At 44.6% G+C, this 14,184-nt stretch overlaps 1 protein-coding gene across 3 annotated transcripts in view; it reads left to right on the top strand.

Annotated features, from left to right (window-relative positions):
• The window catches only part of tmtc3 (transmembrane O-mannosyltransferase targeting cadherins 3), a 56,283-nt gene extending 43,343 nt beyond the window's left edge, over positions 1-12,940 (top strand). For 2 of the 3 annotated variants that reach the window (XM_033038019.1, XM_033038021.1), the window contains exons 14-15: positions 7,495-7,721; positions 9,218-11,727. In XM_033038019.1, coding sequence (XP_032893910.1) covers positions 7,495-7,721; positions 9,218-10,041 — 1,051 coding nt within the window. In that variant the 3' untranslated portion in view covers positions 10,042-11,727. Of the gene's footprint in view, positions 1-7,494; positions 7,722-9,217 lie in introns of all 3 variants that reach the window. The other variant, XM_033038020.1, reaches the window with a different exon arrangement.
• The last annotated feature ends 1,244 nt before the right edge of the window (positions 12,941-14,184 follow it).

A 14,184-nucleotide genomic window follows, 5' to 3' on the forward strand; every position in this document is an offset into this window, starting at 1 on the left:
GGGCAATAGTAATTGGGGACTCTATTGTTAGGGGGTCGGATAGGCGATTCTGTGGACGCAGTCGGGAGACCAGGATGGTGGTCTGCCTCCCTGCTGCCAAGGTCTCGGACGTGTCTCAACGCATCCAAGATATCCTGAAATCAGAGGGAGAGGAGCCTGAGGTCGTGGTACATATAGGTACCAATGACATAGGTAAAAAAAGGGAAGAGGTCCTGAAGGGAGGATTTAGGGAGTTGGGAGGAGAGTTAAGGAAAAGGACCAAAAAGGTAACAATCTCAGGATTACTGCCTGTGCCACGCGACAGTGAGAGTAGGAATGGAGCGAGGTGGAGGATAAATGCGTGGCTGAAAGACTGGTGCAGAGGGCAGGGATTCAAGTTTCTGGATCATTGGAACATGGATTTGTGCCTGGAAGGTCATGTTTAACTAATCTTCTTGAATTTTTTGAAGATGTTACTCGGGAAATTGATGAGGGTAAAGCAGTGGATGTTGTGTATATGGACTTCAGTAAGGCCTTTGACAAGGTTCCTCATGGAAGGTTGGTTAAGAAGGTTCAATGGTTGGGTATTAATGGTGGAGTAGCAAGATGGATTCAACAGTGGCTGAATGGGAGATGCCAGAGAGTAATGGTGGATGGTTGTTTGTCAGGTTGGAGGCCAGTGACGAGTGGGGTGCCACAGGGATCTGTGTTGGGTCCACTGTTGTTTGCCATGTACATCAATGATCTGGACGATGGCGTGGTAAATTGGATTAGTAAGTATGCAGATGATACTAAGATAGGTGGGGTTGCGGGTAATGAAGTAGAGTTTCAAAGTCTACAGAGAGATTTATGCCAGTTGGAAGAGTGGGCTGAAAGATGGCAGATGGAGTTTAATGCTGATAAGTGTGAGGTGCTACATCTTGGCAGTACAAATCAAAATAGGACGTACATGGTAAATGGTAGGGAATTGAAGAATGTAGGTGAACAGAGGGATCTGGGAATAACTGTGCACAGTTCCCTGAAAGTGGAATCTCATGTAGATAGGGTGGTAAAGAAAGCTTTTGGTGTGCTGGCCTTTATAAATCAGAGCATTGAGTATAGAAGTTGGGATGTAATGTTAAAATTGTACAAGGCATTGGTGAGGCCAATTCTGGAGTATGGTGTACAATTTTGGTCGCCTAATTATAGGAAGGATGTCAACAAAATAGAGAGAGTACAGAGGAGATTTACTAGAATGTTGCCTGGGTTTCAGCAACTAAGTTACAGAGAAAGGTTGAACAAGTTAGGGCTTTATTCTTTGGAGCGCAGAAGGTTAAGGGGGGACTTGATAGAGGTTTTTAAAATGATGAGAGGGATAGACAGAGTTGACGTGGAAAAGCTTTTCCCACTGAGAGTAGGGAAGATTCAAACAAGGGGACATGACTTGAGAATTAAGGGACTGAAGTTTAGGGGTAACATGAGGGGGAACTTCTTTACTCAGAGAGTGGTAGCTGTGTGGAATGAGCTTCCAGTGAAGGTGGTGGAGGCAGGTTCGTTTTTATCATTTAAAAACAAATTGGATAGTTATATGGATGGGAAAGAAATGGAGGGTTATGGTCTGAGCGCAGGTATATGGGACTAGGGGAGATTATGTGTTCGGCACGGACTAGAAGGGTCGAGATGGCCTGTTTCCGTGCTGTAATTGTTATATGTTATATGGTTATATGGTTTTGGGGAAGGTGGGACCTGTACAGAAAGGATGGGTTGCACTTAAACCCGAGGGGGACCAATATCCTGGCGGGGAAATTTGCAAAGGCCACTGGGGAGACTTTAAACTAGAATGGTTGGGGCGAGGGACTCAAATAGAGAAAACTAGTAGACAGAATGGGAGGCAGGAAGCAGAAAAGGGAAGCACTCGGACACAAGAGGAGAAAGAAAAAAAAGGAAATAAACAGAGAATAAGAGACGGGGGGTTTCTTAAATGTGCATATTTTAATGCTAGGAGCATTGTAAGAAAGGTGGATGAGCTTAGAGTCTGGATAGACACCTGGAAGTATGATGTTGTGGCGATCAGTGAAACATGGTTGCAGGAGGGCTGTGATTGGAAACTAAATATTCCAGGATTTCGTTGCTTCAGGTGTGATAGAATTGGAGGGGCAAGAGGTGGAGGTGTTGCATTGCTAGTCAGGGAAGATATTACAGCAGTGCTTTGGCAGGATAGATTGGAGGGCTCATCTAGGGAGGCTATTTGGGTGGAGCTGAGAAGTGGGAAAGGTGTAGCAACACTTATAGGGGTGTATTATAGACCGCCAAATGGGGAACGAGAATTGGAAGAGCAAATATGTAAGGAGATAGCAGATATTAATAGTAAGCACAAGGTAGTGATTGTGGGAGATTTCAACTTTCCACACATAGACTGGGAAACACATTCTGTAAATGGGCTGGATGGTTTGGAGTTTGTAAAATGTGTGCAGGATAGTTTTTTGCAGCAATACATAATAATAATATTAATAATAACTTTATTTATAAAGCACTTTAAACAACTACAGTTGCCACAAAGTGCTGTACATGAGAAATCATGAACAAAAAGCTATTACAAACAATTAAAAACCATTAAAAACCGTACAACGAAGGACTATAAAAAACACACTAAAAATTAAAAGACATTAAAAGCACTAAAAACAGGAGCAATGCCTCAGCCAGTGTCGAAAGCCAAAGAATAAAAATATGTTTTTAGGGAGGATTTGAAGATGGACAGTGAGGGGGCCTGTCTGATGTGCAACGGCAAGGTGTTCCAGAGTGCCGGAGCAGCAACAGAAAAGGCTCTATCCCCTCTGAGCTTCCGCTTAGACCTTGGTACCTCAAGGAGCATAGAGGTACCTACTAGAGGAGGGGCAGTGCTGGACCTCCTGTTAGGAAATGAGACGGGACAGGTGGCGGAGGTATGCTTTGGGGAGCACTTCGGGTCCAGTGATCACAATACCATTAGTTTCAATATAATTATGGAGAAGGTCAGAACTGGACCTAGGGTTGAGATTTTTGATTGGAGAAAGGCTAACTTTGATGAGATGCGAGATGATTTAAAAGGAGTGAACTGGGACATTTTGTTTTATGGGAAAGATGTAGAAGAGAAATGGAGGACATTTAAAGGGGAAATTTTAAGAGTACAGAATCTTTATGTTCCTGTTCGGTTGAAAGGAAACAGTAAAAATTGGAAAGAGCCCTGGTTTTCAAGGGAAATTGGACATCTTGTTCGGAAAAAGAGGGAGATCTACAATAATTATAGGCAGCATGAAGTAAATGAGGTGCTTGAGGAGTATAAGGAATGTAAAAAGAATCTTAAGAAAGAAATTAGAAAAGCTAAAAGAAGATATGAGGTTGCTTTGGCAAGTAAGGTGAAAGTACATCCAAAGGGTTTCTACAGCTATATTAATAGCAAAAGGATAACGAGGGATAAAATTGGTCCATTGGAGAGACAGAGTGGACAGCTATCTGCAGAACCAAAAGAGATGGGGGAGATATTGAACAATTTATTTTCTTCGGTATTCACCAAAGAGAAGGATATTGAATTATGTGAGGTAAGGGAAACGAGTAGAGTAGTTATGGATACTATGAGTTTCAAAGTAGAAGAAGTACTGACACTTTTGAAAAATATAAAAGTGGATAAGTCTCCAGGTCCTGACAGGATATTCCCTAGGACATTGAGGGAAGTTAGTGTAGAAATAGCCGGGGCTATGACAGAAATATTTCAAATGTCATTAGAAACGGGAATAGTCCCCGAGGATTGGTGTACTGTGCATGTTGCTCCATTGTTTAAAAAGGGTTCTAAGAGTAAACCTAGCAATTATAGACCTGTTAGTTTGACTTCAGTGGTGGGCAAATTAATGGAAAAGATACTTAGAGATAATATATATAAGCATCTGGATAAACAGGGTCTGATTAGGAACAGTCAACATGGATTTGTGCCTGGAAGGTCATGTTTGACTAATCTTCTTGAATTTTTTGAAGAGGTTACTAGGGAAATTGACGAGGGTAAAGCAGTGGATGTTGTCTATATGGACTTTAGTAAGACCTTTGACAAGGTTCCTCATGGAAGGTTGGTTAAGAAGGTTCAACTGTTGGGTATAAATGCAGGAATAGCAAGATGGATTCAACAGTGGCTGAATGGGAGAAGCCAGAGGGTAATGGTGGATGGCTGTTTGTCGGGTTGGAGGCAGGTGACTAGTGGGGTGCCTCAGGGATCTGTGTTGGGTCCTTTGTTGTTTGTCATGTACATCAATGGGTGGTAAATTGGATTAGTAAGTATGCAGATGATACCAAGATAGGGGGTGTTGTGGATAATGAAGAGGATTTCCAAAGTCTACAGTGTGATTTAGGCCATTTGGAAAAATGGGCTGAAAGATGGCAGATGGAGTTTAATGCTGATAAATGTGAGGTGCTACACCTTGGCAGGACAAATCAAAATAGGACGTACATGGTAAATGGTAGGGAATTGAAGAATACAGTTGAACAGAGGGATCTGGGAATAACCGTGCATAGTTCCTTGAAGGTGGAATCTTATATAGATAGGGTGGTAAAGAAAGCTTTTGGTATGCTAGCCTTTATAAACCAGAGCATTGAGTATAGAAGCTGGGATGTAATGTTAAAATTGTACAAGGCATTGGTGAGACCAAATCTGGAGTATGGTGTACAATTTTGGTCGCCCAATTATAGGAAGGATGTCAACAAAATAGAGAGAGTACAGACGTGATTTACTAGAATGTTGCCTGGGTTTCAACAACTAAGTTACAGAGATAGGTTGAATAAGTTAGGTCTTTATTCTCTGGAGCGCAGAAGGTTAAGGGGGGACTTGATAGAGGTCTTTAAAATGATGAGAGGGATATACAGAGTTGATGTGGACAAGCTTTTCCCTTTGAGAATAGGGAAGATTCAAACAAGAGGACATGACTTCAGAATTAAGGGACAGAAGTTTAGGGGTAACATGAGGGGGAACTTCTTTACTCAGAGAGTGGTAGCGGTGTGGAATGAGCTTCCAGTAGAAGTGGTGGAGGCAGGTTCGTTGGTATCATTTAAAAATAAATTGGATAGGCATATGGATGAGAAGGGAATGGAGGGTTATGGTATGAGTGCAGGCAGGTGGGACTAAGGTAAAAAAGTTGTTCGGCACGGACTTGTAGGGCCGAGATGGCCTGTTTCCGTGCTGTAATTGTTATATGGTTATATGGTTAAGTGAACTGAGGTCAACGTTTCAGCTTACAACCCAGCGGTATGAACCCTGCTTTCACTCTCTCCCCTCATCCCCCAACCTAGTCACATTAGTAGTTTCACTGTTTGTATCCTTGTATCCCTTCGTTATCACCTCTTCCACAGCCAACAATAGGCCATTATGGGCTCCACCCTTCCTTGGTCATCTGTTGCCACCCCTGCTTTGTTCTGGCCTTTTCTTAAATCTTAGAGTTCCCTCTCCTCTACTTTCAGTCTGAAGAAGGATCCCGACCCAAAACATCACCTATTCTTTTTCTCCAGAGGTGCTGCCTGACCCGCTGAGTTACCCCAGTGCTTTGTGTCTATCTTCGGATATTATTATCTGTCCTTTTCCCTTGGTCAGCATGGACGGGTTGGGCTGAAGGACCTGTGTCAGCCTCAATAACAATCATAACGAGGGCACCTCAAGGCTGCCTGCTCAGCCCTCTGCTGTACTCGCTCTATACTCACGACTGCCTAGCCGGTCATAGTGTGAACTCCATCATCAAGTTCGCTGACGACACCAGTGTTGTGGGACATATCACTGATGGGGACGAGTCAGAGTATAGAAGAGAGATCGACCGACTGACCAAATGGTGCCGGCACAATAACCTGGCCCTCAACACCAGCAAAACCAAGGAACTGATTGTGCAGTTTGGAAGGGGTAGGATGGGGACCCACAGTCCCATTTATATCAATAGGTCGATGGTGGAAAGGGCCAAGAGCTTCAAATTCCTGGGCGTGCACATCTCTGAAGATTTCTCCTGGTCCAGTCCAAACACTGCCCAGTCCATCATCGGCTCTGACCTCCCTACCATCGAGGGGATCTATCGCAGTCACTGCCTCAAATAGGCTGGCAGCATCATCAAGAACCCACACCATCCTGGCCACACACTCATCTCCCCGCTGCCTTCAGGGAGAAGGTACAGGAGCCTGAAATCTGCAACATCCAGTTTCAGGAATAGCTACTTTCCCCACAGCCATCGGGCTATTAAACTGAACTCAAACAAAACTCTGAACATTAATAGCCCATTATCTGTTTATTTACACTTTATCTGTTTATTAATTCATGTGTGTATATATAGAATGGTATATGGACACACTGATCTGTTCTGTATTCATGCCTACTATATTCTGTTGTGCTGAAACAAAGCACGAATTTCATTGTCCTATCTGGGACACATGACAATAAACTCTCTTGAATCTTGAATGTCTGACCTGTTGTGTGTTTCTAGCATTCTTTGTTTTTATTTCAGATTTTCAGCATCTGCGTTTGTCTTTTCCAATGCTAAATGGGACACTAAAGTTGAAAGGCCAGATAATCAGCAAATAGAAACATAGAAAATAGGTGCAGGAGTAGGACATTCGGCCCTTCGAGCCTGCACCGCCATTCAATATGATAATGGCTGATCATCCAACACAGTATCCTGTACCTGCCTTCTCTCCATACCCCCTGATCCCTTTAGCCACAAGGGCCACATCTAACTCCCTCTTAAATATAGCCAATGAACTGGCCTCAACTACCTTCTGTGGCAGAGAATTCCAGAGATTCACCACTCTCTGTGTGAAAAATGTTTTCCTCATCTCGGTCCTAAAAGATTTCTCCCTTATCCTAAAACTGTGAGCCCTTGTTCTGGACTTCCCCAACATCGGGAACAATCTTCCTGCATCTAACCTGTCCAACCCCTTAAAATTTTTGTAAGTTTCTATAAGATCCCCCCTCAATCTTCTAAATTCTAGCGAATAATCCTGCATACAGAACAGCATGAAAAGTGAATGCTTTGTTTGTGCATTCCTTGGTCTGACTGGGTGCTGCATGGGCAGCTCACAGGTGGTGCGGGTAGAGATGCTACCTCACAGCACCAGAGACCCGGGTTCAATCCTGACTATGGGTACTGTCTGTGCGGAGTGTGTACATGTGACTGCGTGGGTTTTCCCTGGGTGCTCTGGTTCCCTCTCACACTCCAAAGACGTGCAGGTTTGTAGGATAATTGGCTTCGGTAAAATTGTACATTGTCCCTAGTGTGTAGGATAGTGCAATTGCACAGGGATCGCAAGTTGGTGCGGATTCGGAGGCCGAAGGACCTGTTTCCATGCTGTATCTCTGAAGTCTCTTACACTAAACGTGATTCACGTTATTCCATTTATCCTGTATCTATACAATGTGGGTGGCACGATTGTAATCACGTATGATCTTTCCACTGACTGGTTAGCACGCAACAAAAGCTTTTCTCTGTACCTCGCTACACGTAAAAGTAAACTAAACTAAAGTGTCTGTGCTCTAATTCTCAGGGGGGAGCTCCTTCTGAAGATGGACAGACCTCTGGAGGCCAGGGACGCCTACACAAGGGCCCTGGAACTGGACCGGACCAACGCTGACCTCTGGTACAACTTGGCAATTGTTTACATTGAGCTAAAAGACCCCTCCGAAGCATTGAAGCATTTCAACCAGGCTCTAGAAATCAGTTCAACTCACAAGTTGGCATTGTTTAACTCTGGTCTACTGATGCAAGAATCGGGTAAGTAAGCCAGTACATCGTAAACTTGTTCCGTCGAGTCTGCGCCGACCACCGATCACTCCGTACACTATCCTACACACTAGGGACAATATATAATTTTTAGCAAAGCCAATTAACCTACAAACCCGCACCTTTTTAGAGGACACTGGAGCACCCGGAGAAAACCCACGTGGTCACAGAGGGAATGTAAAAAAACTCCGTACAGACAGCACCCGTAGTCAGGATCGAACCCGGGTCTCTGGCACTCTAAGGTAGCAACTCTACCGCTGCGCCACTGTGCCGCACCAAAGTTAGTCCATGTAAAGTCCAGTTGTAAGTTGATGGAGATACAAGGAACTGCAGATACTGGTTTGCACAAAAAGAAGACACAAAGCGCTAGAATAACTCAGCGGGTCAGGCAGCATCTCTGGAGAACTTGGATAGGTGACGTTTTTAATTGGATCTTTTCTTCAGAGCGTAGGTTTATTGTTACTTTCAACTTTGCTCCTTGGGCAATTCTGTGGAGTTCTGGCAGAGGGCCTGTTTCCATGCAGTATCTGTAAAGTCTAAATCTGCAGGCGGATGATATGGATTAAGTGCATGTAAATAAGTGATTGGCTTGGCATCATGTTTGGCATAGACATTGTCAGCCAAAGGGCCTGTGTTGGGTGGTTCTATGTTGTACATTTTGTGATCCATTGAGATTGTGGGAGGCATTCATTGTATCGGGGTTGATATACTGGAGAGGATGGGAAATAAAATAATGTAGCCAGTGGAATTCTTCTGCTGGACCTGCAGTAGATGGGCTAAATGGCCACATGGTGTAATAGGTAAAGATTGAATATATGGAGATAATATCTGCAATTAATTACAGAAGAAGTGAATTCTAGAGGTTAAAGTCTGGATCCATGGATGTCATCTGTATGATGTGGGGAGAAGCCAACATAAACAAGGATTACTCACCTCGCCATTCCCTCCTCTCCCCTTTCCAGTTGGGCAGAAGATACAATAAAGTGAAAGCATGCGCCACCACTTTCAAGAACAGTTTCTTCCCATTACTGTAATTGGTCTCTTGAAGGGTCCTCTTGTGTGCTTGGGGTGAATTCCTGATCACCCAATCTACCTCGTTGCAGCCCTTGCACTTTTTTAAAAATCTGCACATTATATTATAACACTATACTTATTTATATATGCACAATGTAAAGTATATATATATTTACATTGTGCATATATAAATAAGTGTTATAATATATATGTGCAGATAGAAAAGTGCAGGGGCTGCAACGAGGTAGATTGGGTGATGTATATATATTCTTTATTTTATATTCTCTTTTTGTGTTATGTTTATTTATTTTTTTGCACCACTTGATGTAGTCATGTCTGGGGTGATTTGCATGGATAGCATACCAAACAAAGTTTTTTTTTTTTACTGTATCTTGGTTCATGTAAGAATAATATACCAGTGAGAGAAATGTTGAGCTGTCTGTAACACTTGCCTTCTCTGTGTTTTGTTACAGGCGAGGCCAGTCTAAGGCCAGAGGCCAAGAAGCGTTTTTTAAGCTACGTGGAAATGGAGCCGCAGGATGCCAACGGGTACTTCAACCTGGGAATGCTCGCCATGGACAACAAGCAGAACGTCGAGGCTGAAGCCTGGATGCGGAAGTCCATCGAGGTGCAGCCTGGATTCCGCAGCGCGCTGTTCAACCTGGCTCTGTTGTACTCGCAGACGGGGATGGAGCTGGAAGCTCTCCCTGTCCTCACAGAGCTGCTACATCACCACCCTGAACACATTAAGGGGCTCATCTTAAAAGGGGACATTCTGATGAACCGGATGAAAGATATCAAGGGAGCCAAGTGGTGCTTTGAGAGGATCCTGGAGATTGACCCCACCAACATTCAGGGCAAGCACAACTTGTGCGTGGTATACTTTGAGGAGAAGGACCTGGCGAAGGCTGAGCTTTGTCTGTCAGAGACCTTGGCCCTGGCACCGGACGAGGAATACATTCACCGCCACCTGAGCATCGTCCGCAGCAAGCTGGCAGCGCAGAGCAACAGTAGCCCCTTACCCCAGCCAACATCGAATGGCCAGACGAGCCCACTGGGGCAGGAACCCCCCACCAAGAACATGAAGGGACACCACAGTGAGCAGAAGAAAGGTCCAGGAAGAGCAGACGCCACTGAACCCCACACAGAGCTAACAAGTGACTCGAAGCCATCCCCAAACGAGCTCCACAAACGGACAAAAAAAAAGTCCAATAAAGAGATAAAAGAAATTGAAAAGAAGCGCGCTGCGGCCTTAAAGCGATTGGAAGAGATCGAACGCATTTTGAACGTTGAGTAGCAAGAAAATCGTACGATCCTGGTTTGTGTATGATCACTGTCCTTTTAAAATTGACTTATTATTGTGGCAACAATAGTTTGTTTTCCGCTATGCAGGGAAGATAATTTTATGCAAAAGAACTTGAATAGGAATCGTAATACCGATAAAAAACAATCGTATACGTGAATGCGAGTTTAGACACTAATTTAACAGAACTTTAAAGACTCCTACCTCGAGCTGCCTTCGTGATCCAGAAGAAACAATCCTTTGTTTCGAGAAATGGTGTAAGACTTGTAAAGAGTGGCTTCGAAGGAAACAAGGTGCATGTCAGGACTGTCCCAGAAACAGAGGGTTTGCTTGTCATTCTTGGAAAAAAACCAGTAGATTAGTTAATGATCCAGTAGATCAGTGCACGAGCCAGTAGATCTATGCGTGATCCACTGGATCCATCCTCGATCTAGTAGATCAGCCCGGGGTCTAGTAGTTTTGCTTGTGATCCAATTGATCCACCCGTGTTCCAGTGGATCCACTCACAATCTAGTAGAACCACTGATCCCTTAGAACCAATCGGGATCTGCTGGATCCACCCGTGATCTGTCAGGTCCGCTCATGATCTGGCAGATCCACTCAGGATCTGGTAATTCCACTCGCGGTCTAGTAGTAGTGCCACTCACAATCTAGTAGATCTCCTTGTGATCCAGTAAATCTGCCCACGATCACGCCGATCCACCCGTGATGCAGCAGATCTGTGCACAATCCCATAGATCAAAAGCTTCCTAGATGATTCTTCACAGCTGTTTGGTCCTGTGAATGATTCCCTGCGTCGGACCTACGGATTTGTGAGTTGGATTCCAGCTGTGTGAGGTGAGCGGGTTTCGTTCGGGGAGATGTTGAAACTCTTGCAAGTGTCTTGGTGAATCTGGGCTGAGGCAGTGAACACGTCTGCAGGCGACTCTTCTTTGTGGTTGTTGTTTGGAGACCATGTGGCAACGTGAATATTTGTAGACGGAGCTAGGGACCTGAGGAAAATTCCTCCCAATCCCTACTCCACCAGACTGAACACCAGCATGGTGGCGCAATGGCGGAGCTGCTGCCTTACAGCGCCAGAGACCCGGGTTTGATACTGACTATGGGTGTTGTCTGTATGGCGTTTGCACGTTCTCCCCTTGACCGCGTGGGTTTTCCCACACTCCAAAGACGTGCAGATTTGTAGGTTAATTGACTTTGGTAAAGATTGTAAATTGTCCCTAGTGTGTGTAGGTTAATGCTGGTGCATAGGGTGGTCGGTGCTCAGCACTAACTCGGTGGGCTGAAGGCCTGTTTCCCTACTGTATCTCTAAGCTAAACTAAATCTCCCAATGGCCAAGCTCACTGTGCATGGACGAGTCGGAGACTACACTGGGGCCTCAGTGCTCAGGAATCAGATGTGAGAAAGACATCCACGACCTGGTTCGGAATCTCTCAGAGGGAGAGAGGGCAATCTTGGTGACAGGAGGTGCGAGCTATTGATCGCAAGAATGGTTATCGGGATAGTCTCACCAAAATGCACCGTGGTCTGAGGAGCTCCGTTTACTTAAAGTACAAATAGCAAGGGCAGCATGGTGGCGCAGTGGTAGAGTTGCTGCCTTACAGCGCTAGAGAGCCGAGTTCGATCCTGACTACGGGTGCTGTCTGCACAGGGTTTGTACGTTCTCCCTGTGACCGCATGAGTTTTCCCCAGGTGCTCCGGCTTCCTCCCACACTCCAAAGATATAGGTTAATTGGCTTTGGTAAAATTGTAAATTGTCCCTAGTGTGTACGATAGTCCTAGTGGACAGGGGTCTATGGTCGGCGCGGACTCGGTGGGCTAAAGGACCTGTTTCCGCGCTGTATCTCTAAACTAAACTAAGCTAGCTTGTCATCTGTGTGGGAAGGAACTGCAGATGCTGGTTTATACCAAAGATAGACACAAAGTGCTGGAGTAACTCAGCGGGTCAGGCAGCATCTATGGAGGAAAAGGATGAGTGACATTTTGGGTTGGTTTGGGTCTGAAGAAGGGTCTCGACCCGAAACGTCGCCCATCCTTTTTATCTAGAGATACTGCCTGACAAACTTGTCATCTGCCCTTTTGTCAATTCTGGGAGCCTTTGACTGTTTAAAAAGGGAGAAAGTTTTGAAGACTGTCATTATTGCCTGAGCAGCATTATCACCTTGGACTGAAATAGCAGTAGGGTCTGTGGCACCTATCCACAACCACTTGTGTACGATGTAGCTGAGTAATATGTTCACTGCCATCAGGTACTGGGCAGTGAACAAAACTGATTTGCTTTGCCTTTCTGAGGAAGATTGCAGCGAAGACATCTCTGCTAAATGTAAACCACTCCTAAGTTGCATGTTACACGTCAGCAGAAGACTTCAAAGCAATGCTCTTACTGTGTCATCCTTTGTTGTACCTATACCTAAACACTTCATTTATTTCACATCAATTCATGCACTGAAACATATATTGAAACCAATCGTATATTCATTAATGCATTATCTTGAGTTTAGTATTCCACAAACCTTTATTTTTGCTTGTTTTCTATGTTTGAGTCAGATTGATGTGCTGTAAACAATATACCATGGTGGCAATTTAGGTCATTTGGTTTTATGTAACCAAGAGGCCCAGGTATTGTTCATGAATGAGATAATGTCAAAAAATCTGCTACTGAACGGCAATGCAATCTTATTCTGTGTGGTTCCATTTTGACATTTCAATTGTGGGGAATTGAGCAGGTTGTTATCCAATCAAATCCCAAACTAGGAATCTGCCCTTTTTATCGAGGCTTGAAATTCTTAATATCTGTGTTTTTTTTTAGACTAATGGGTGTTATAACTTCTCCAATTAAGTGGATAACCTTTTTTTTGTCTTGAATGCAAATAAAGTTTGAATTTTGGAGTATTGTGACTTTGTGTCAGTTTCTCTTCAAAGGGAACAATGTTCAAAAGACTTTAGACTTTAGAGATACAGCGTGGAAACAGGCCCTTCTGCCCATCGAGACCACGCCGACCAGCTATCTCCCCGTACACTAGCACTAACCTCCTAGGGGTAATAACACTAGGGATAATTTACAATTTACAGAAGCCAATTAACCTACAAACTACGTCTTTGGAATGTGGGAGGAAACCGGGAGCACCTGGAAAAAACTCATGCGGTCACAGGGAGAACGTACAACAGACAGCACCCATAGTTTAGAGTTTCCTTTATTGTCATTCAAACATTTAGTTTGAACGAAATTGCGTACCATGCAGTCATGACAGAAAATAAAGTAACAGAACACACAATGAACATAGTTTAACACAAACATCCATCACAGTGAATCTCCAGGCACCTCCTCACTGTGATGGAAGGTCAAAAGTCTTAAAATCTTATCTCTTCCTTGCTTGTTCTCCCTCTGCGTTGAGGCGATCCAGGCTTTCGATGTTGGGTGATGGTAAGTCCCGCGGCTGAATCCAAGCTCCGCGAACGGGCCGATTCAAACTCCGCGACCCAGGGCGGACGAAGCTGCCACCCTCCAGTCCAGTGGACGAAGCTGTTGTTGCGGGAGCTCAGGAGAATCGGTCACCAACCTGGGACCTGCGAGCTCCCGTTGTTGTCGTACACTGAGCCCACGGCCGAAGCCTCCGAGACTCCGAAGTCGGGCCGGAGCCACAGAGCCACCACAGCCTCCGAAGTCGGCCAGCTTCTCAATGGTGAGTCCTGGCTCTGCCACCGGAACCTCGAGGTCGGCTCCAGTTGGAGGCCGCTAGTCAGGATTGAACCCGGGTCTCTGGCGCTGTAAGGCAGCAACTGTACCGTTGTGCCAGTGTGCCGTGATGTTAAGTTGCTTTCATGAATTGCCGTAGTCTCCTCTTCTTTTTGCGTATGGCGTGCACAGCCTAAATTTGTAGGACAACTTGTTCTATTTGATCTTATTTGATTGTGCACGCCGGGTTGATTCCATTTGTCGAAACAGGGCGGACCACGTGGAGGTTGCAATCTTCCACCCCTCCTCTTGTGATAGTATTGAAAATGAGTTGCTAAGGAAGTTATTAGAATTATTTCTAACCCTGTTACTCCCCTTTGTGGTTATTTATTCACTTTGCCAAATGTTAACATACTTATTTTAATCTCAATTTGCCAAATGGCCATTCTGTGGCTTTTTT

Source organism: Amblyraja radiata, chromosome 19 (assembly GCF_010909765.2).
Source record: "Amblyraja radiata isolate CabotCenter1 chromosome 19, sAmbRad1.1.pri, whole genome shotgun sequence".
Taxonomy (NCBI): Eukaryota; Metazoa; Chordata; class Chondrichthyes; order Rajiformes; family Rajidae; genus Amblyraja; species Amblyraja radiata.